This window comes from Mchenga conophoros, linkage group LG4, assembly GCF_057382185.1.
Source record: "Mchenga conophoros isolate Kocher_MC1m ecotype Shallow Benthic linkage group LG4, M_conophoros_male_GT1.1, whole genome shotgun sequence".
Taxonomy (NCBI): Eukaryota; Metazoa; Chordata; class Actinopteri; order Cichliformes; family Cichlidae; genus Mchenga; species Mchenga conophoros.
Genome location: NC_140529.1, coordinates 28,956,875 through 28,978,764, shown reverse-complemented (window position 1 = coordinate 28,978,764; position 21,890 = coordinate 28,956,875). Strand labels below are relative to the sequence as shown.

The following is a 21,890-nucleotide window of genomic DNA, read 5'->3' as shown; positions in this document are numbered from 1 at the left end:
ATTTTCAATTTCCCTTTGTATGAAGTATTCGTAGCTTCATATCTCTCAAAAGATTGAATTTAAATCTTCTTACATTTATAGTTTCCGTCTTTCGTTCCCCCATTACAGTCTGGCTGTTTTTCAGTCTGGAAGTAGTGGATGTGTTCATTGTAGACCTTATTAGGCGTCACTGCACATAAGCAAATTAAACAGAGTAGCCTATTTTCTTGCATGAAAACTTAATTGTGAGTCATTAATGATTTGAATCAGACGGTGAAGCACTCACTGCCAGAACCAGTCAGCCTGTTGCTTGTTGATCGATGATGAACATAATGCTATGATTCATGTGGGAAAGTCCGGGGGACGCTCTCTATCAGGGAAGCACAAAATTCCCGGAGCTTGTAGCCTATAGAGGACTTTTTTTTACAATAACCGTCTTAGATAAGAACACGTCTTGAACAGAAGTAATTTTAACCAGTGCGGACTGTCAGGATGCAGCACAGTCTCCTGGCTGGTAGCGTGTGTGCTTCAGGCTACTGCCCCTTTAAGGCTTAGGATTTGGGAGTGACGCGGATACGAAAACTAGTTTGTCCCCGTTTCCCTCGCTATGTAAAATATTTAGAAGAATCAGACTAACGACTGGCACACCTAATTAATTGCAGGATCATAATGTTGATGTATTGTGTGTGCTGAAGAGAGAATAAGCCGGGGAAGGTAGTGTTTACGACCGATCTATCACGTTGGGATTATACTTGCCAGGGCCGTCCTCCGAGCTGTTGGGATAACTTTGGAGAAGTTCTTTGTATTCGGGGTAGTCAGACAGCTTGGCCAACAAGCTGAACATGGATTGGGGCACAGAGCTTTGGGTGAGTCTATCATCTGCCTCGCTTCTGTCTCCTTTGATATTTTAATAGGTTGTCTGGGTGTCAGGTTTGCAGTGCAGTTTTTTAAGCATTGCGGGATGAGAAAGTGAAAAACGCTACACGACCTCCGGCGAGGAAGCCTACATGTATCCAGAAGCGGAGTAACTCGCCTGTGTGCACAGCTGTGCATTCAGGATTATACTAACATGTTTCCAGCCATTTCTTCAACTTTTAGTACGTAAAAAAGGATTAAGTTTACATACAAAACCATACAAGCACTTTTGGAAAATGAAGGATCCACGTTTTGCATATTATATATATTTTTACACCTTTTGTTTTATCATTTAGTCCCTCTCTTTCCTCCAAATCTAAGTATTAATTAATTAATTGGATCAAGTGACTATTTATGACCCAGATGACTCTTAAAAGTTGTCTGATATCAGCCTAAAAACACTATTTCACATCTAGAAAGTCCTTTAAACAGTGCAGAGGTGGGTTGTGCCCCGTGGGATGGTTCATTGTGTACAGTCTGGCACACCTTGCTTCCATAGAGATGAAATCAGATGCTGTGATTTGCCTTGCGAACAAGTTTCATGAGTAAATCCCTTAATGTGTCCATCTCAGTGCCATGATTCTTTTTTTTATTCAACAAAGAGTGCATATTGAGAGAGATTTTTATTCCCATGTGCTGCGATGATTTGGTAAAATACTAGATTTGTATGAATTGTGTTTTACAGACTGCTAGGTAGCCAGCTGTAAGCCACTTCCTGGATGCAGCTGTAAAGGCAATGACATTATCCAGAATCCAGACAAAGCCTGTTGTTGCTCATGCACATTTTCAACAAACCTGAATATGTAAAATGGAGCACTGCAAAGATGAGCATAGTGAGGTTGTGACCTCATTACAATCTCCCCCTAGGCCTCTTCCCCAGTCCCTTTTCCATCCTATGTGCTGGTGCAACACAGCCTAATTAGTTTTGCCCTACTTTGATTGACTCAGAGAAATGTGGTACCCCAGGATTAATCAGAGGCTTTGTCTCTTTGTAAGGCTTTCCTGTTTTAGTGCATATAGTTGTTTCACTAGTTTTTAGGAAATCTCTCACAGGAAAGCGAACTGTTCTGCTTTCAGTCAATATAGATTTCATTAAAAAATCTCATTGTAGGCTATGTCTTCACCTGCCTGCTTGGACAAAGCCCTGCAGGCATAATTGGCTTTTTTAATGTTTGGCTAGTTCCTCGGGCCAAATCAGCTCTATGACATCTGTCCCCTGATTGTCGTTAATCCAATGGCTATTTTAAGGCACTAGTTTACAGAGTACAAGATCATTGTCTGGGCATTAACTGTGATAGTGAGTGTTACCAGGGCACTCCTCAGAACTGCAGTAAGGCTGGTCTGGCCAGGCCTGGCCCCTCATTTTGAAGATGACAGGGTGACTCAAGGCTGAAATATCCAGCCAAGCATTGTAGGTTGGTGACTTTCAGGGTGCCTCCTTTAGAAATTGTGTGGCTTTTACTTGATGCCAGTTCTCTTTTGACATTATTTTGAGGACAGAGGTTTAGATGAGACCTGGGAGTTGAAGAACAAAGTAAACTGTCATACTTTTAATGCACCCCACATACATAAATCTGTGCAGTACAAAATAGGTTATGGCTCTCTATATTTGGAAGTTGTATAATTACCAGGGCAGAACTAGAATATTTAGACTATCCTTCAAAACGATGAAATAAGAGGAGGATAAAGATTCTAGTCATGGCTCAAAGTATTCCTGAGGAAAGGAGCGATTACTCCATAAAAAATAACTATAGGTAAAAGCAAGTTAAAAGAACAAATAAAAAGCAGTCGTGCAAGCCACCAACATAACATTTGCTTTTAAAACAAAAACATGCTCATTTTAAAGTTGTTTTAGTCTTATGAAAATCAGTTCAGTACAAACTCTGCGGGGACTTGTATACATAACTTTGACTGTGGCTTTGAATGGTGTTTGAGAAGACACTGATTATATCTTTTCAAGTTGTTTTGATTTATTTTAAGATAGTTTTAAGGGTTTTGCTTTTTAAGTGGGGCGTTCTTGTTCAGATTTAAGTTGTTATCTTGAGGTTTATAGATAACCAAATGTGACTTTTTCAGTATTTTACGAAACTGCTTACAAGAAATCTGGCATACTCTCTATCCATCCATCTTCTTAGCCACTTGCTGGTTCAAGGTTGCAGGAGGTGCTGGAGCCCAAGGCAGTAGATGGAGTATACACTGGATAGGTTACCAGTCCATCACAGGGGAGATGGGTTGTTGTGTAGAATGTTGACTAAAAGGAGGTCACAATTTAAATATTTGTATTTTTGTGTTAATAGTCCAAAGACCACAGAGCAAAGGTTGAAACATTTGGATTATTTCAACACTGAACTTTTGAATTTTATGTTACCAACACCCATTAAAAAGTAAAAAAATGTTTTCTAATTCACTTTCCTCAGGTGAAAAGTTTGAAGAACTCTTTAGATGAGCTCTATGAGCTCTGTTATCCAACCTCATTTCCAGAAAAAGTGGTTTAAAATGTTAAAGAAAAAACAGAATGTAATTTTTGGAACTTATAGAAACTGAATATTTACCCAGAAATGGTTTCAATCATTTATTTGAAATTATTCCTAACGTTGTGTTTTAGAGTGTGCCTGATGGAGTTGGCACTGAGATTTCTCACATCCATTTTTTAAATTTTTTTTTAATTTTTATTTTTTTAGCGTGGAAACCCCTCCCACTCTTCTTCGGTCATGTCATTTATTCATAATTGCTTAAACTGATGTAGATGCTTTTTTTTTAGGGGTGATATTGCGGGACAGATGGGGTAGTGTGTATGTGAAGACTTTCTGGTAATACCGGTATACTCTTATTGATAACAAATAAGCCAAACATCTTTTTTTTTTTTTTTTTTTTTTTTTTTTTTAATTGAAACAGATTTCTGATATAAGTTCAATTTTCCTGTTGGATCTATAAAACAGCCAGTTCACTAAAGGGTTTTCTTCATCAGTGTGAAAAATGTTGACCAAAAAAAGGGCTTAATCACAATTATTTTTAGCATCACACTTGAACATCCAACATCCAGACGACATAACTGAGATCATACAGCTTTACCAGATAAATATCCATTCACCTTATTAAAATATACCTGGTATACCTCAACTATTAAATAACCATTAAAGGATTGTCAGACCTTTAAACCTTTTGCTCTGCATTGCTTTATCTTGATATAGAAATGGTGACATTTCCTGGATCGATAATATTTTCCAACATTAATAAGTATCTGCAGTTGTATTTTCAATGGAAGTGTCTGGATGTTGGAATGGTACTCAGTATTGACAGGAATACTTCAAGTATAGTATTTTGAAATTTGACCATAAATACTGGATTAAGGACAAACCCACACAAAGAGGTTACACCTAGCACAGCTTGTAGTTTCTAACCTCCCCTTAAATCTCCACAGTAAGCAGTAAGCTTTTTGCACACTGTGCCACAGGCTGGTCGGCAGTCCACAAACTGAATATGCAAATAAAGGGCTTATCTATTCAAATGACCTGTTCCAGACTACAGAGGCAGACTACAACTTTCCAAGTCTTCATAATATGATGAGTACATCTGTCTTAGTGGTGAAACTAACAATCTAAAAAATAAACCAATCAGAGTGATTAATTTGTAATTGTAATATGTCGGAAGTAACCTGCCTACAAGTCGAAGGGACTGCATTAATGCATTTTGACTAACCAGCTGTTGTCCAGTCTTGGACATTATTTAAAGCCTCTGATCATCTCTCTTGGGGGCTACCAATGCCTTATTTATGCTTCAGTGGGAAGTCTACATCGTAACTGGAAACCCCTTTTAACCCTATGCCGTAACCTGATTTGCACCTCTTGAGAAATGTCATTGCACGTCGGGTTGACACAGCCTGCAGTGACTTGAGTGGCGTGGAATGTTGTGGATAAGAGGGGTTTCCAGTTACATCGTAAGTTAGGATGCTTCCTGCAGAAGACTAAATCAAGCTTATGAGTTTGAAAACAGCATTAGGTCAGGCCTCAGGACTAAGTTGAATGGGTGCTAACAGGTATTGTAAGCTCATAACTTACTGTGCTTTTTAGTTCGTACACATGTAGTTATTCCTACAAGTTCCCGACTGAATAATATGGCTTTCAGTTGTGTTATTATTCCTGTTGCCTCTAGCTTCTTGGTTACTTCACGTGTAAACAGATTTTGATAGACGTGAGCTAATATATTTACCAAATAAGTGTCTTGGGCGTGACATTTATAAGTGGCAGTGGCTGACTTTTATCTCTTGTGTCATAAAAACTTGGTGCTTGGTAAACGTTCAGAGATGGTGTAATGAGGTCTATTTTACTTCAGTTCCCAAAATGGGGAGGAAATGTCAGCAAAAACTAAAAAGAAAAATGCTATTTTAAACATGAGTTGAATTTTGTAATTGGTGTATTCCTGGTATTTGGTTTGCACTTTGACACATCTCCAGTTATGGATCTAACTGGGGCCTGATGGAGGAATCACTCATTTAGGGCGATTTGGTTTTAAGTGGCTGGTACGAGTAATTTAGGAGAAATTGTCACATGCGCTAACTTTGTGATCCAGGAATCATGTGAGGCTAGTTTACTGTTATCCAAAAACTGTGTGGTAAATCATAATATGCTGCAAATCCAAATGTATTCATATAGTAAAAGAATTATTATTACTGCACTCTACTCCACATCAATAATCTTTCATTTTAAATCATGCAGAAATTGTCATCGCTTACCTTTAAGTGGGAAACATTTTCAGCAATACACTAATCCTGCCTACTTCACTCCTTTTCTCTACTACAGTTACACAATTATTGACCCTTAATTAAAACCCCCCAAAGTGCCTACTGGCTAGGCATTATTGTAGCGCTGGATTGCAGGCCTTACTCTTAACTTTGAACTGTGTACTGTAGTTAGGTTAAATGCCATCTCATTTATGTGGACTTTAACTCTTTTGTTTCACCTGAAGAGCGGGAAGGGTGTAGAATAACGTGGCTCAACACGTCAGGAATCCCTTTTCAACATGCCTCCGCTTCAAGTCTTCAGCATTGTTTCTCACTCTTAGTAGGCTTGTCAGAGCTTGAAGGTGTTTTAAAGAAAGCAGTGAAAGAGGAACAGAAACCATATATGCCTCAGTCATACTGCATAATGATGAGGAGAAGTCAGCAAATTCGGCTGTAAATGGAACTGGCATGAAAAAAATTTTTTCTAAGGAATCGGGCGTCACGTTGCTATTCACTCCACACAGTCTGACCACATAAGGAAGAGAAAAGCACCTCCTTCTTTAATGCCTGAGAAGCATGACCTCTGTGTCCTTCTGACAGTTCTCTCCCCCTCGTAAGAAAAACGCAGGTCCCCCATGATTTAAAGCCTAGCGGAAGTTAAGAAACGGTTGCCAATATCTTGTGCACATGTGGCGAGCATTCTTGGGACCTAGCATGCGAGAACAAACCTTGATGTGTTTTTGTTTTATTCCCCCCTGCTTAAGATGTAATTTGGTGACCTCAAAGTCCACCAGTGCAACATCCCAGTCATTACCTAGAATTCCACACATGTTTGGTATTTCACTGTGTTTTGTCTTTTCCTTATTTGTGTTGTGCTCCTTCCACCAGGACCAATATGACATCATTGAAAAGCACACACAGTCTGGCCTGGAGCTGGTAGAGAAGTATGTGAAATTTGCGAAGGAGAGGACAGAGATTGAGCAAAACTATGCCAAACAACTGAGGTAGGCCTGTTTTTGTTTTTTCTCTCTCCTCCTCTGTTTTTCACGTTGTTGTTGCCCAACTGCCACAAAGAATTGTGTACAAGTGTGTTGCTCAAAGCAGCTTGCAGCATATGTGTCCTTTTGTGTTTGCATGGGTGCCTGTTAAAAGGCTGTTTATGAAATGCTTGTTGGTCTTATGACCACTGCGGGACTGAATCTAACTTGTGTGTGAAACACTAGCTCGATTCTCCAGCTGTAGCTTGTTGTCCCTGTATCTTTCTCCTCTCTCTCTCCTGTGGCCTTTCTTACATAGTCCTTCCTCTCCCGGTTGTTTCCCAGTTTGTAGGCCCCCATCTGTTGTAGTGCTGAGCTTTGCTGGAAAGGAGAGGAAGCGGGAGCAGACTGGCGCATGATAGACAGGAAGTGGTCAGAAGGAGAGTGAAAGGAGGAAGAACAGCTATTTAAATATGTTCATAGTGGACTGCTGTTGTTGATCCTATGGTGTGGAAACAAATCAAATGGTTACATAAGAACATTTTAAGTCAGCGAGTTGTCTTCTATTGCCATCTGCCATTTCAGCCCTTTCCCCATTTCAGATTGTTAATGATCTGTCACTGTTCACAGGAACCTTTCAAAGAAGTATAACCAAAAACGAAGCAGCAAAGATGAGCCTGAATGCAGGTGAGTTGTTGTTGGTTATGTTGCAGGATTGTTCTTATAGAAGAGCTCCCTTATTTATATTTATATGTTTTTATTTGTGGTATCTACTAGGATATCTTTGCATTATCTATAGTTAAAAATAATCCTGGACTTTGGTGCAGCCCCTAAGTTCATTTGCTATCTGAAACTAAAGGTTTTCCCTTCATTTCCCCCTGTTATCCAAGCAGTTAGTTGGTGTTGTTATCCACGCAGTAGTGCATTGCTGTTTTCGTTGCCATTTAAATGCCTTTAGAAGGAAGCAGGAATAAGGAAGCTATAAACTTCTTATCGTGCCGTGGTCCACTGCAAACTTCTCTTTTAACCTGTCTGTTTGTCATCTTATCAGCTGCCTCATCACAGTGTCATTCTTTCTCCACCCTTTCCTTTCTCCACCTCTTTAAATAATAGGTTGTCCAGCTACCAGGCATTTTTGGACATCCTGACAGAGATGAACGATTATGCGGGGCAGAGAGAGCTAATTGCAGAGAACTTGATGATGAACATTTGCATCGATCTTACCAAGTACCTGCAAGATTTTAAGCAGGAACGAAAGACGGTGAGCTCGATATGAAATGGATGAGGGTTAGAGTCTTTAAAGTTCTAATCTGTGGCAACAAAGAGAATCTGTGATGTTTTCATTTTAGTTGGTCTCGTTTCCCACAGTCCCATTCATACCACTCTTTACCTGCAGATGGTTAACTGTCTTGTACTAGGCCACTTTTGTTTCACTTCCATGCTGTTTTAACAGTTTTGTTGTTTACTTCCTGGTTTGAGTCATACTGTGTGACACTGGAAGCCCCCGTTATGTAAATGAAAACACCTAGAACTCACTGTGTATGTGCCTATTACACCATAGTCGTCAACATTCTGACAACATGCCAAATGGGGTTTTTCTTTAGAATATACAACAAACAGTGATAAGGAGGAGTGGAGATGCAGAGATCTTACTGCTGTGGCAGGAAAGAAGCCTCACTTAGAGTCTCCTGAGGGAGGCATGGTCTGAGTGGTGGTGTGCCATTTCTCTGAGGAATGCTTTGGCTTTTTCCTGATAGAACAGAGCAGCCATGTACAGGCTTCTACTGAAGACGTGATGTCTCAAACAGACACACTGGTATTTGTTTTCTTGTCTGTTGTGCTGTGTGGCTTTAGGCAGTCATTGTTTATTTTGTCTGCCCCTGCACATGGCTGTCTCTCTTTTTGTCATCTGACCCTCCTCTCACTCTATTTTTATGGATGTCTGCAGTATCTGATGGATGCCAAGAAGGCCCAGCAGAGTTTGGAGAGCACCTACAAGCAGCTTGACAGTGTAAGTTTACTCTTAGAATTTAAAGGTTGATGAACACAGCACACAAGTCATTTCTACAATGCATGTTAACATTTAAAGTACCACCAAAAAAAAAAAGAAAAAAAAGATTTCTCTATAACCAAAACTGGAATGTTTGACTTGAGTGCAAAAAATGAAAGATAAAGTGAATGGTTCTAGATTCTGTGTGCTCAGTCAGGTGACTACATTTGTCTATAGTAAAATCAGATGAACAGAGTGGAAAGCAAGCCTCCTTTTGAATATCCACTGCTGTGCTGCATACTGGACAAACTGGTATGCAGCACTGACATCATAAATTAAAGCATATTTTTTTTCAAGTACCACTATAAAGGTGAAAAGTAAAAACACGCTACTGTGGCATTTCAAGAAACTGTGTACTATTATTACATTGGTCACTGGACAAGCTGTGCTGGCATTGAGAGGGAACCCATGTAAACCAACACTGAATGGTCCAAAACTACCAGCAGCACATTCAGGGCAGCGAGGTCCAGTTCAGTGACTTGAATTAATGCATGTGAGGCCTAGCACACACAAAGTGGCTACAACTACCGGTGTTGGGGCACCATCCAGTTGCCTTTTACTCCAGTATGCAGACGTAAGCATTTTAAATCCTAATAAACCATTTGTTGACTTTAAGAAAGAATTAAAAAAATAAAAATAAAAAATATGGTGGCATATTGCGAAAGGTTACCAAGCAGCCTGTTGAGGACTTCCTGTACCAAACAGATCTTTATTGCAGATGAATTCATTGTTTTGTTTTTGGTTTTTTGTGTTTTATTTCTTTTTCGTGATACACTCACTGACCACTTTATTAGTTCCCCTTTTCTAGTTTGGATTAATCTTTCCCCTCGGAACGGACTTCCCCTCAGAAGTCTTTTGGGAATAGATTAAACAAGGAGCTGGAGACATTCTTAAGAAATTATGGTCCTTATTGACATGATAGCATCACATAGTTGATTTGTCAGCTGCGCAATCATAATACAAATCTCCCATTTCACCACATCCCAAAATGCTCCGTTGGATTGACATCCTGGTGTCTGTGATTGAGATAATTGAGGCTTTGTGAGATAGCGAGTCACCCTACTAGAAGCAGCCATCTCGACATGGGCACACTGTGGTCAGTTACAATACTCAGGTAGGCTGTGGTGTTTGAATGGTGCCATAGTGCTAATTGTACTCAGTTGGTACTAAGGGTGCTGAATAGCAGTCTCAGTTTCCTGTTTGTAGCTGACAAGAGTGATAACCGGTGTGGTTTTCTATTTCTGTACTCCGTCAGCTCCAAGCTTTGACATGCTGTGCATTCCGGGAAGCTTTTCTCTGTGCTTTGGTGATCATTTCAGTTACTTGCCTGCCTATCAACCCGAAGCAGTCTGGCCATTCTACTCTGACCTCTGGCATCAACAAGGCATTTTGGCCCAGGGAACTACTGCTCACTGGCTATTTTTCTCTTTTTCTTTCTTTTTTTGGATCTTTCTTTGTAAACACCAGAGATACTTGTGTGAGGGGAAAACCCCAGTAGATCAGCATTTTCTGAAATACTCAAACCAGTCTATTTGGCACCAACAACCACACCACGTTCAAAGTCACTTAAATCACCTCTCTTCCCCATTGTGCTTTGACCTTCACCAGGCCATCACGATCATGCCTGAATGCACTGAATTGCTGCCATGTGACCAACTGATAATTGTGTTAAAGAGCAGTTAAATGTGTGTACCTTATTTACATTTTACTTGTAGCTGTAAACCAATATAAAGGCGCACTTGTGTAATACAAAATAAAATTGAAGTAATGTGTTAAAGTAGGTCAGAGGGCCAGAATCTTAAGTATTACAGAGATACAATTTTTTGGTAATACCGCCTCGCACTACAAGACCTGTTTTCCGTCAAACCTGCCATGTCCTTTGCTTAAAGTTGTGTAACCTCTTAAGAGTTAATTCTTTACTAAATGAACTGAATGTAATGTTCTTGCTTTTCTTTCTGTTTCTTTCCTCCATCCACACCAGAGTAAGAAGCGCTTTGAGAGAGAGTGGAGAGAAGCAGAGCGTGCAGCACAGTATGCAGAAAAGACGGATCAAGACATCAATGCCACAAAAGCTGATGTTGAAAAAGTAAACAGGAAACATGTTGAATATCCATATCCTATTTGACATCGTCCAAAGTAATACTAGATGCGCTTTGTTAACCTGTTTTTATTTGTGCATGATTTCAGGCCAAACAGCAAGCTCACATGAGAGCACACGTAGCAGACGAGTGTAAGAACGACTATGCTGCTCAGCTCCAGAAATACAACAAAGAACAGAACCAATTCTATTTTAGTGACATGCCTCTCATTTTCAATGTAAGTCAATTATCTATTGCAAAATGACCACCTACCACCATCATTATTTTCGGTTTTAGTAGAAATTCTACTGGTAACGCGTATTAGTTATTATGAATGAATCAGAAATTTAAAAAATGATGTATGTCAAAGTTATGCTTTAAAGCTATTTGAAAATCATAAACAGCTACAGCTTGTTTATTTTGTTTCAGATAAATATGTATATGATTTCAATATTTTAGTATAAACCTGATCTTTCCTTTTTAAAATACACATTTTTAGCTGCTATCTATTGTGCTTTGTTTTATCTCTAATAATGGCATTGTTTGTAAATAACTGTTAATTTGTATTCACTAGAAATTGCAGGATTTGGATGAGAGGCGAATACAGAAGTTGGCACAAGGCTACGTCTTGTTCTCAGACACAGAGAAGCATGTGATGCCCATCATTGGCAAGTGCCTGGAAGGCATTACTAAAGCCGGAACTAATGTTAATGAGAAGAATGTGAGTGGATCTCGGAAAAAAAAAAAGGAGAAAAGAACGGATATTAATGTGAAGCATGGCTTTGTACAGCTAATTCGTTTTAGCCTTAAATCTGCTTGACGATAGCTCTTAATTGCTCTTATCCATAATTGCATTTAATGCAGGACTCCATGATTGTAATAGAGCAGAATAAGTCGGGCTTTGAGCGTCCGGGAGATTTGGAGTTTGAGGACTACAGTCAGGGGATCAATCGAGCCTCTTCGGACAGTAGCCTCGGTACACCTAAAGTCTCCGTTGACCCATGGAAGAAGAAGACCAATAACTTTTGGCTTTTCAGCAAGCGAAGTAAGGTAGGAGATTTTACTATAGAGTGCAACATTAGGCTAATTTAGCCTAATGACATGGACTCACACTCACACAGATGTCCTTTATTGTAATTTTTGAAATTTTTCAATGAATCAGTGAGTCTTCAGGTTGGCAATCAGGCAGATTAGTGTGTGACTCCTTGCATGGCAGAGCCAGGAAATCCCCTACAGAGAGCACCCCTGGTGGACCTGTGGTTGCAGCTGCACACACTTGCAACACACACATACACACCCTTCTTACCTTTAATGCTCAGAATAATATTGCATGACCCTCTGCCACTGAGTTATATGGGAACTCTCACACACCCCAACACTTCTGGAAAAGGTCTTTTGCATGACTCTATGACTGGCTGTCAGCGTATAAACCTCGTCCACGCACACCCTCCCTATCCCTGGTTTCCAATAGGTCAACTAGCAGGCAGCATTCTGCTGTGCTTGTGCTTTCATCAGCACGGGACCCAAACAACATTGAATTTTTCTCTATAGGCATCCACAAACACACTGCTTCTATTATACTGTGCAGAACCTGCCATTATGTGTTGCATCACAATAAAATCTTTGTGCCAACTTCAGAATGATACCACATTTTGTAGGTAAAAAAAAAACCCCGACCAGTTACAGTCGCACGTTTATGACCTGAATGTTTTCATTGACATTTATGTTCTTGCGTATGACTTTGTGTTTGGAGCAAGAGAGCTGCGCTACATTGTAAATCTTATCTCAATGGAGCACTTTTGCTATGGTCCAAAATTAAGCCGGCGATATGAGTGGCTGACCACTAACAAGCTAATGGTCCCCCACCTCCAGTCCTAGCTCTAAATGATCCCTTCTTTCTTCCCTGCAGTGTTTGCTTGTTCAGCACCCCTCTACTCTCTGCATGTCTTACTGGCTGTGCACTTTTCCCGCTCTGTGTATGTGTGTGGCACAGTGCTCTGTGTCATCAGTCATGCTCTCCCAATTAGGACTCGGCCGTGTGAATAGGAGGCTGAATATATCGGCTTGAGTGAGCTCTTGGTTTATGTCTAGCTCCTAAACATTCCCGTTCTTAACTCCTCTCCTGTATTTAGGCCCCCGTAACCCTGAAGAAAAGCGGCACCTACTCAGTAGATGTTCATATAATAACAATGTACTTCTAGCTCACCGTATTTACACAAGAAACTGTGTGTGGTTCTCTTAGACGTTCATTATTGGAGACTAGAAGCCATCAGCCTCCTGTGTAATTTAGCTAATAGACCCGCACCCACCTTACTACATTTATGTACACCTCAGCGTCTAGTTCACCCAGACATGTTTGCAGTTTAACCTCTTTCTAATAGGTCACAGAGGGCACTCATTAGGCGCCCCCCCCCCAAAAAAAATCTATGTGCAGAATCCCACTGTGGTAATTAAGCAGGCTATTTATAGCTACTGTTCTGGTATGTGAGTTGATATTTTCTGTCTATATAGGTCAGACTTCTAATAGTGCTGGTTAAACTTTAAACATATTTAGTTGCGAATCAAACATTTTTCTTAGTTATTTTGTGATGAGACGAAATTCTATTTTCAGTGTAACTGAATTACAGCCAAATTGGAAAAACACATTGACCACTGTCTATAGATACTCAGCAAGCCAGTAACCATAGCCTATTGGGTGTATTGAGAGAGATCATATCCAGTCCATAGTTAGAAACCTCGGTCTTGTTATTGTTAGCATTGAAACTGGGTAGTAAATATGTTGTTATTATGAATGATTATATTACTGCTATTACTAATAAACAATTAAAGCTGTAAAAAATGCAAAGTAATTTAACCTCGCAGGCTTTCTTCAGCCAGTTCCTCACTGGAGCTCAGGCTGCCCATCAGCTGGGCTTGAACTTGGCTGCAGGGTTGCTGTGGCACCAATGTGGGAGCTGTGGTTGGTTGTTTTGCTGTGTAATCTTAGTGTTTTGGGATTTATTTATTTTTTTGTAATTATTACTTGATGTTTGTGTTTATGAGAGTGTTTTTTGCTTTCATGCTTATTGGGCTCATGTGCTGGGTTGGCTTCAGTGTTGTCTTCCTTGCTTTGTGGTGTGCTTTAAGGTGTTGACGGTGTCTTTTTCTTTCCCTTGTCATCTTGTTGTTCTTGTCTTCCCCTTCTTCTTTTCAATTATTCTTCCCTCCTCCTTCCCCAATACACCAATCTATGTCTGTATACCTTATCTTATCTTGGGTGCTGGTACTTTGCTCATTTCCCACACCAGCTGTCCTCTCCAGTGCTCGCTCCTTTCTCCACTCCCCCTGCCCCTTCACCTAACGGACCCCCTTCCCCCAAGTTTGGCCGGGACCCCCTGTCGTACTGTTTGAAGGAGATCAATAAGACAGTCAAACCCAGAATCTCTTCCTTCCGGACACTCAGGAGATCGGTGAGTCACCACAGAAGACGGTTCGGGTGCCAGGAGACGTTCACTCATAAGGGCTTACACATCATCCTGTGTTCATGCCTCTGCAAGAGTCACTGAATTCCTGTAATGAATAATTTGATTTATATTTTTAGGACATGAACATGCTGTATTAAACTTAGTCTGATTTTTAATGTTTATGTATATAAAAATGTAATTAAAATTCATTTCAAGGTAAAAAGTGAAAAGCAAGAAACCCACTTTAAGGTTATTTCACCATTTTTATGTACACATGCTCTTTCTTTTTTTCCCCCTCAGAAGTTTACTCCAGAGAGGATAATGGTAATACAGGAAACAAAGCAGGGGTGTGGAGGTGTTTGACTCGTAAAAAGTAGCCACCTTTTCTTTACAATGGCTCATTTCATTGTAATTTCCCTTCACATTCATTGTAAATTCTCTGTAGTTTCCCTTCTCAACCAGCAGAAAGTTATGAAGTTTCCAGCAGGAACTTCATAAGTTTCTGCTGGTTTTTGCCCTAAACGGCCTCAATATACCGCATCCTACATAAGGTAATGTGGTCTAGGACTTGTCCTCTTAAGCCTGTATTGAAGAGGTGGCCACCTGGTGGTGGAGGAAGGGAGGAATGCTTGGTGGCACACAGAAACACTGAGCAATCAGTAACCCTGTTTTCCAAATAGCCCCAATCGTGCACTTTTCTGTGTCACACATGTAAATCAAGACTATTTTTTTTTTATGTGAAGATGATAAGAGATGGGACTGTACGAAGTTATTGGAATGCGGTTATTGGTCCATGGGTGATGGTTTTGTGTTCAGCTCACTGATGTTCTGTACTTCATTGGCTTTATGTCAGTTCAAAACCAAACAAACATGAAACTCAAAGAGCTGAAATGGTTTTTAGTTTGACGTCTCCTGAGCTGAACACAAACCACAGGCTTCCTCTGCAGTTGTCCAGTTCTCACACCACGGTAACTGTCATTATGAAAGTGTAAGAAGACATTCAGTGCTAACACCCCCCCCCTTCCTGTACCCTCTTGCAGCCTACAGTGACAGAGGACTTTGCCCACCTCCCTCCGGAGCAGCGCAGAAAAAGGTTACAACAGAAACTGGATGAAATCTGCAAAGAGTTGCAAAAGGAAGTTGATCAGAGGTGTGTGTCTATTAGACAGACATGTGCGGATCCTTCTGTGTATTAATAACCATCTCTGTTAGAACTTCTCCACTGGGAAAGTGGATATAATATTCATGCAGAGTACACAACTGTGCCGTGTCTCTGTGTGTTTATCCACTCCTGAGGTCTGCAGGGAACTGATTTCTACTGAAAGTCACTTTCCCTCTTCTTCCTTTGTTCCCCTCTCTCTGTCTATCGCTCTCTTTTTTTTCTCTCTTTTCAGTGAAGCGCTGGGAAAGATGAAAGATGTTTATGAGAAAAATCCTCAAATGGGAGACCCCGCCAGCCTGGCATCCCAAATCAACCAGACATCCCAGAATATAGAGCGGCTCAGAGGAGAGCAGAGCAAATATGAGGTAATCTAGCTCTCTGCTGCTGTCAAATGATGTGACCCATATATGTTATTTCTAATAAACTATTAGGTCAATAGGTTTCCAGCCTTTTCTTCTAACCAATTAAAAGTTTTTAAAGCATGTAGTCACACAAATGGCAGAATAATGGATTGATGGAAATTTCTGCTTTTTTTGGGGGGACCGTTCTCTTGAGTAGACATGGCTTGCTGAAGCTGGAGGTCGAGGAGACACGCTGCGCTATAAAGCCCACTCATTTAACAATAATGGAGCTAATGATGTACACAGGTAGGATTACATTTTGCTTGTAGACATTACTTTAAAACACAGGCTTGTTGTCTACTCTGTACAGGAAGCCTGTCTATTTTCTTTCCAGCCCTGATGGAGCTTACTCCGATGAAAGCACTCCTGATCCTTCCCAAGCCATTTATGCTGAGTTTGATGATGACTTTGAGGATGAAGACCTAGCTGCTCCTATCGGGAAATGCACAGCCATGTACAACTTCCCTGGTATGTAATACACTCATTATTATTATTATTATTATTATTTTTTAACTAATGGACTCATTGACCTATTGTTGTTGTTCAAAATGAGGCATAGTGAGTCGATGCTGTATGCTAGGATGTGTGATTACAAGAGTTGCATTCCTAAAAAGCTGAGTTATGGAAATATTATTTCTCACTGTTTAGTAAGAACCACTACAGTCTAAGATTTTTATTCTCCTGCGAGGTGTACTTTACAACCCATTTTCAATAAATGTTGGGATGTTTTGTAAAACGCAAATAAAACAAAATGCAGTGGTTTGCAAATCTCATAAACCCATATTTTATTCACAACAGAATAGAGAAAGCATATAATATGTTTAAACTGAGAAAATTATCATTTTAAAAAGTTATTTTGAATTTGATGGCACCTAAACGTTTGAAAAAAGTTGGAGCAGAGCTAAGTTTAGCACTGTGTAGTGTCACATCTTCTTTTAACAACAGTGTCTGTAAGAATCGGCGAACTCGAGAGTGTAGTTGCTGGACTTTTGTCTCCTGTTATTGTCTGCTGTTCAATAATCCCGGGTTGTCTTGGTCATATTTTTCCGACTGTAGGCATCACAGTTGAACATCCAGACTCTTCTACTACAAAGTTACGCCTTTGTAGTAGATGTCCTTTAAAATTTTCTTGCATCATCTCGCAAGGATGTCTTTTTTTTTTTTTTTTTTTTTTTTTAAATACTCAATCATGTTAGTGACCTTTTGCCAAATAACCTAATCAGTTACCAAATGTTCTTTTTAAATATGACTTTACACCCTTTTTTGCTCCCTCTGTCTTGTGAATAAAATATGGATCTGTGAGATTTTCAAAACCTTGCATTCTGTTTGTTTTTACATTTAACACAGCATCCTAAGTTTTTATTTTTTTATTTTTAGAATTTGGTTGTAATATTTGTGCTCTGTTCTGAGATGTCTCCAGACTTCCATGTTCATATATGGAAAATTGGAGGCAACAAGAACAGCAGAAAGGCTCGCTTAGTGAAGAAAGCGAGCCTTAATGACAGCAGACATGACACCGATTAAGTCAGAAACGACATGAAAGAAGAATATGAGGTGGACGTGGTTTGCAAAGTGTTTTTTGTTCTTTTTTTTTTTTTTTTTTTTTTTTTTTTTTTTTTTGTAAATCTAACTGCATGTGTGAAGGGTATCAGGTGAGCTGTCAGCTGATCTGCCCACCCTACCCACCCATAGTCAGTCAACACTGGAAAATAACCTGAAGCTGAACGTCCTCAATACAAAAGAACTTATAATGAGACACAGACAGGTCCACTTCCCTCTCTTTATAAATAGAGAACGGGTGGAATTGGACTCCACCTTCAGGTTTCTGGTCACCCACATCTCCGCTGATCTCACCTGGACCCACAACACCAACGGCCTGGTAAAGAAGGCCCGACAGTAGTTGCACTTCCTCCATGTCCTGAGAAAGAATAACCTGGACCAGAAGCTGGTACTGGCCTTCTACCGCTCCTCAGTGGAGAGCATGCTCTCCTACTGCCTGGGTGTTTGGTACGCAGGGGCCACTACTGAGAACAGGAAGGCTGCACCGAGGATAATTAACACTGGCCCAAAAAAATAATTGACTGCCCTCTGCCAACACTGGAGGCCATCGCCAGATCCGTCTATCTCAGAAAAACCTTTGTCATCACAGGTGACCCTTTGCACCCTACTGCCCTCTGGTCAGCGCCTCAGGTCAATCAGGTCCCACACCTGATTGACCTGAGGCGCGAACGGCTTCTTCCCCTGGGCCATTCAGACTGTCAATAAACAATATTGCCCCCACCCCTGCCCACCCACCTCACCAATCTCAGCCATGGTCAGAGTAACCCCCATCACTCTGGCTTTTAGTCTTTTCTTTGCACTACTTCCAAGCACTTTGCAACTATTTTGTTTTCCAATGTGTGCATTTCTCTTATTTTTTTCGAATATATTTCTCCTGTTTGCTATTTATTCCTGCTGTCTACTGTTTATATTTCATTCCAGCACAGTTGGTGTGGCACACCCACAATTTTGTTGTACATGTACAATGACAATTTTATTCTAAGTTTTCATTATGGCTACAGAATGTTATATGACAGTAAAATTATAGTGACTGAGATTTGACTGAGCAAGGTTTGTGTCAGCACATCGGTATATGAAATTATCTCTAGCCTGTTTTTCTTTTTCAGGTGCCAGTGAAGGGACCATCGCTATGCAGGAAGGGGAGGTGCTGGCTGTGGTAGAGGAGGACAAAGGGGATGGTTGGACCCGTGTCCGTAGGAACAATGGAGATGAAGGCTACATACCTACATCTTATGTTACCATCACTCTAAATAAGTGAAACACTTAACATTTAAAAAAAAAAAAAAACTGTATGCAATTCTTCCTATTGGACTGATCATAAAGAAGACAGCACTAATGGACAAGACTACCAGAAATATGCAGATGACGTGTTTTGACTGAAAGAGGTGCACCATATAAGAAGAAGAAGAAGAATGGTGCTACCAGTGTGCTCATCATGGCTTCAATGACATTTTTTCCCCATCCCAGTTACCTAAGCCACCTGAACCACTAAGACATTTTATTTTCTAGTCTTGCATCACAATATACAGTTGTCATTTTTGTTGTTGTTGTTTTTTAAAAGTCATTTTCAGGCACCATTAATAGTACAAGTGCTTGTCTCATTCCACAGACTAGTGAGGCATTAGTTTCTGAGTGTGAGAGGAAGGAGGAGGAGTGCTGCTGCCATCTTTACACTGGGTGTTAACACCATTAATATTTAGGAGGAAGTTACTTCTGTTTACCTTTTCAGTTAAAAACCTGACCTCCTATGGCTCATTGCAGTCTGCTCCACTGCGAGTTTTTATTTGCTTCAAGCATGTCACTCTCTACCCTCGATAGTGCTTGAGTGTCACCGGGTGGTGAATTTCATTTGTGGGAGAATACTTCCTTTTAGTTTTTAGCTGTGTGTAGCACCAGAAGTTGAGAACGGCTCTCCCATCATAGCAGATTCAAACAACCATACAAACACTTTAATGTTCAGACAATCACAGTCATATCATTCTCACTTAAGTTAATTTCAGACCTTTAGCAGTAATAAGGATATGCAGGACCTATTCTTTTCTCATGGTTACATCCTGAAATTATAGAGAAAAATAATTTATTGCAGATGCGCAAACGTTCATGTTTGAAAGAAGTTGTACTTTGTATTAAGGATGTTTTCATGTTCTTCTTTTTTGCTTGCACACATAGTGGACAGTTTGTAGCCACAAAAGGGAGTAAATAAAATGTATTTCATTAAGACTATTGTATTTATGTAATAAGTAATATATATTTTTAGCTATTGCAACACCACTATTGTCTTATTAGCGATTTTAACCATTCAAATAAAAATAAAAAAAAATCGTACTTTTTAGAGAGAAAACTGAAAGCTAATTTTATGGCCGATAATGTTGCTTTTTCACACTTTAATTTGTCATACAATGTCTTTTTTATGTTGTCATGAAGCCAGCTAGCAGCATTACTTATCCAAGTAACTGCTTATGTGTCTTTGGTGCCTTTCTGGTTAAAAGCAATGTGTATATACCATTTTTGCATATAAAGTATTTTCTCTCTCTCTCTTTTTTTCAAGATTTAATAAATGTTAAGCACATTTCAGAGTTTGAAGTGGTTATGTCATTTCTGAAGTTGGAGAAAAAAATAAAACATGATATCTGGTCATATAAGATAATATTTTTCTTTTTTATCTAATAACAAGGCAATCCATCTACATGGATGACCTAGAAAAATCTGAATTATATATAATGTAACAATTATAGGAATTTAGCTGCATTTTCTTAGGAATAAAAATTGAGATGGTGTTGCAACAAACTACAAAAGACAAAATCCCAATACCTGCTTTAAGAAATAAGGCCCAGAATGCATTGATATGTCTCACACTCTTAACTGATTACATGCAGCTAATTCTCAGTAGGTGGCATTGTTGCATCATTTCTTAAGTGATGCAACTTGTGTCATAGACCTGCCATCTACTCTCTTCTGCATAATTATGTTTTCAATATAGGCCATGCATTTGCATACCTGATTAAATTGCACTGGCTTCAAAAACCATAATGTTTATAATGACTAATTAAATAACCCAAAATTGGCATGTGCCCCACTTTCGTATCACCTCATCCACAATACCACACAAGTGAAGTGAAATGCAATGAATGTGAATTTAGTTAAAAACAAGGTTTAAATGAATAATACATCATATTTTGATAGAAATGGGAAAAAAAAATCACTGGCAGAAATGGTAGTGCATCAGTTTGGTGTGGCCAAACTGAGAGACTGACTGACTGAGGAATAAGATCATTATTTGTATGCAAAGCCTTTATTCTCAAGATGCATTAAAGGTCAGCTTTTAAATAAGGCTAACAGGAACCAGCCAACATTCTCCGTCTACCTACAGCTCGGTGGGGACAACACTGCATCCTGGTACCTCTCGTCTCACCCCAGTGGCGATGTTAATGGGGAGGATACACAAGAGAAGACATTTAAACGGTTTCTCTGGACAGAAAAACAAACTTACCTGAAGGATGAACCGAGTTAGAGTTGGGCAGTGGCTTTCATGTGTTTCATTTTATTTGAATCTTTAAAGACTTATTTATTTAAGCAGATATCAGGCACAACCTAATTTTGTATAATTTATTGATGTGTTGGGAAACCTGATAACCAAAGCTGTTCCTGTTTTTGGAACATCCATATTCCAAAAAAAATCTAGGATGATACTTTGTCTGGAAGTTATGTACCACAGTACAAGATTGCAGTTCCTAAGAGATCTCTGGCAAGTCTTATTCAATATATTCACTCAGTGTAATCTTTGATTTCATGTGTCTATAATCGTTTCACATCAAGTTTAACATTTTTACACAACACTTTTATTCCTATGTGGGACTGACCAAGAGCATCCATTATCGATACCCACAATTGGATATGGATACTCACATTTCATTTTTTAAAATCGACTATGTTTCTTTAACCTTACATTAAAATAGATCAGAATCTACTGCAAAGGATTTCACTATAAAAATGTGAGGGAAAAAAATGACTCATAAAAACATGTTGTCTTGATAAACAGTGCCTGGTGTATTAATGCTGCTTTTGACACATGTCCAGCAGGAAAGATGAATCTAGCTGTTGGACTTCAAACGCTAGTTATGTGGTGCCATGGTTTTTTGAATTGCCTGTGTTTAACTAATATTTGTTTTTGTTCTTGCAGAATCAGAGATTGTAGAAAATGAATAGCGCTCAGACATCATTATAACGCTCTAGTGGTGATCAACAAATCGACAACAGCCTGGTCACCATTAGCAATGCTTTTATTTGGCTGATTATTGGCATAAATGCTCCAAACAAGCATTGCCTGGCAGGAATTCAGTAACTGCATTATGTGTCACTCTAAGTGAAACACCAGTTCCATTTTACTGCGGTGGTTTACAAAATAAGCAATTATTTCTCTACCCTTCTGCACCACAGGTGATTAAAGATTTAAGAAACAGATCTTTCAGGAGTCACTAGAGAAAATAAAGACAAATATGCAGGATAACCTTTAAGCTTTTCATCAGCTCCGCATGGTCAACGAGAGAATGATCAAACTACATCATTAAGAAATTTGAAAAGGCAATTTACAAGATAAGCAGGACA

At 39.5% G+C, this 21,890-nt stretch overlaps 1 protein-coding gene across 4 annotated transcripts; it reads left to right on the top strand.

The window, feature by feature from the left end:
• The first annotated feature begins 374 nt into the window (after window positions 1–374).
• On the top strand, window positions 375–19,864 carry trip10a (thyroid hormone receptor interactor 10a). Of its 4 annotated transcripts, XM_085271567.1 has the most exons (16): window positions 375–845; window positions 6,503–6,618; window positions 7,222–7,278; window positions 7,705–7,852; window positions 8,540–8,602; window positions 10,623–10,727; window positions 10,829–10,957; window positions 11,294–11,440; window positions 11,584–11,769; window positions 14,007–14,168; window positions 14,463–14,486; window positions 15,203–15,312; window positions 15,557–15,689; window positions 15,883–15,971; window positions 16,060–16,193; window positions 18,392–19,864. In XM_085271567.1, the coding sequence occupies exons 1-16, from the start codon at window positions 822–824 to the stop codon at window positions 18,541–18,543; spliced, it is 1,779 nt and encodes a 592-aa protein (XP_085127693.1). In that variant the 5' UTR covers window positions 375–821; the 3' UTR covers window positions 18,544–19,864. The 4 variants fall into 4 exon arrangements, with proteins under 4 accessions (XP_085127693.1, XP_085127694.1, XP_085127697.1 ...); XM_085271568.1 differs by lacking the exon at window positions 14,463–14,486 and having other exon boundaries at window positions 377–845; XM_085271571.1 differs by lacking the exon at window positions 14,007–14,168 and having other exon boundaries at window positions 379–845.
• Window positions 19,865–21,890: the final 2,026 nt, after the last annotated feature.

What these genes read in the sequence shown, in the direction of transcription:
- trip10a (XM_085271567.1), top strand. Translation starts at nt 822, where the DNA reads ATGGATTGGGGCACAGAGCTTTGG. An exon ending in CCTACAAGCAGCTTGACAGT is followed by an intron (nt 8,603 to 10,622) that starts GTAAGTTTACTC and finishes CATCCACACCAG; the next exon opens with AGTAAGAAGCGCTTTGAGAG. An exon ending in CTAATGTTAATGAGAAGAAT is followed by an intron (nt 11,441 to 11,583) that starts GTGAGTGGATCT and finishes CATTTAATGCAG; the next exon opens with GACTCCATGATTGTAATAGA.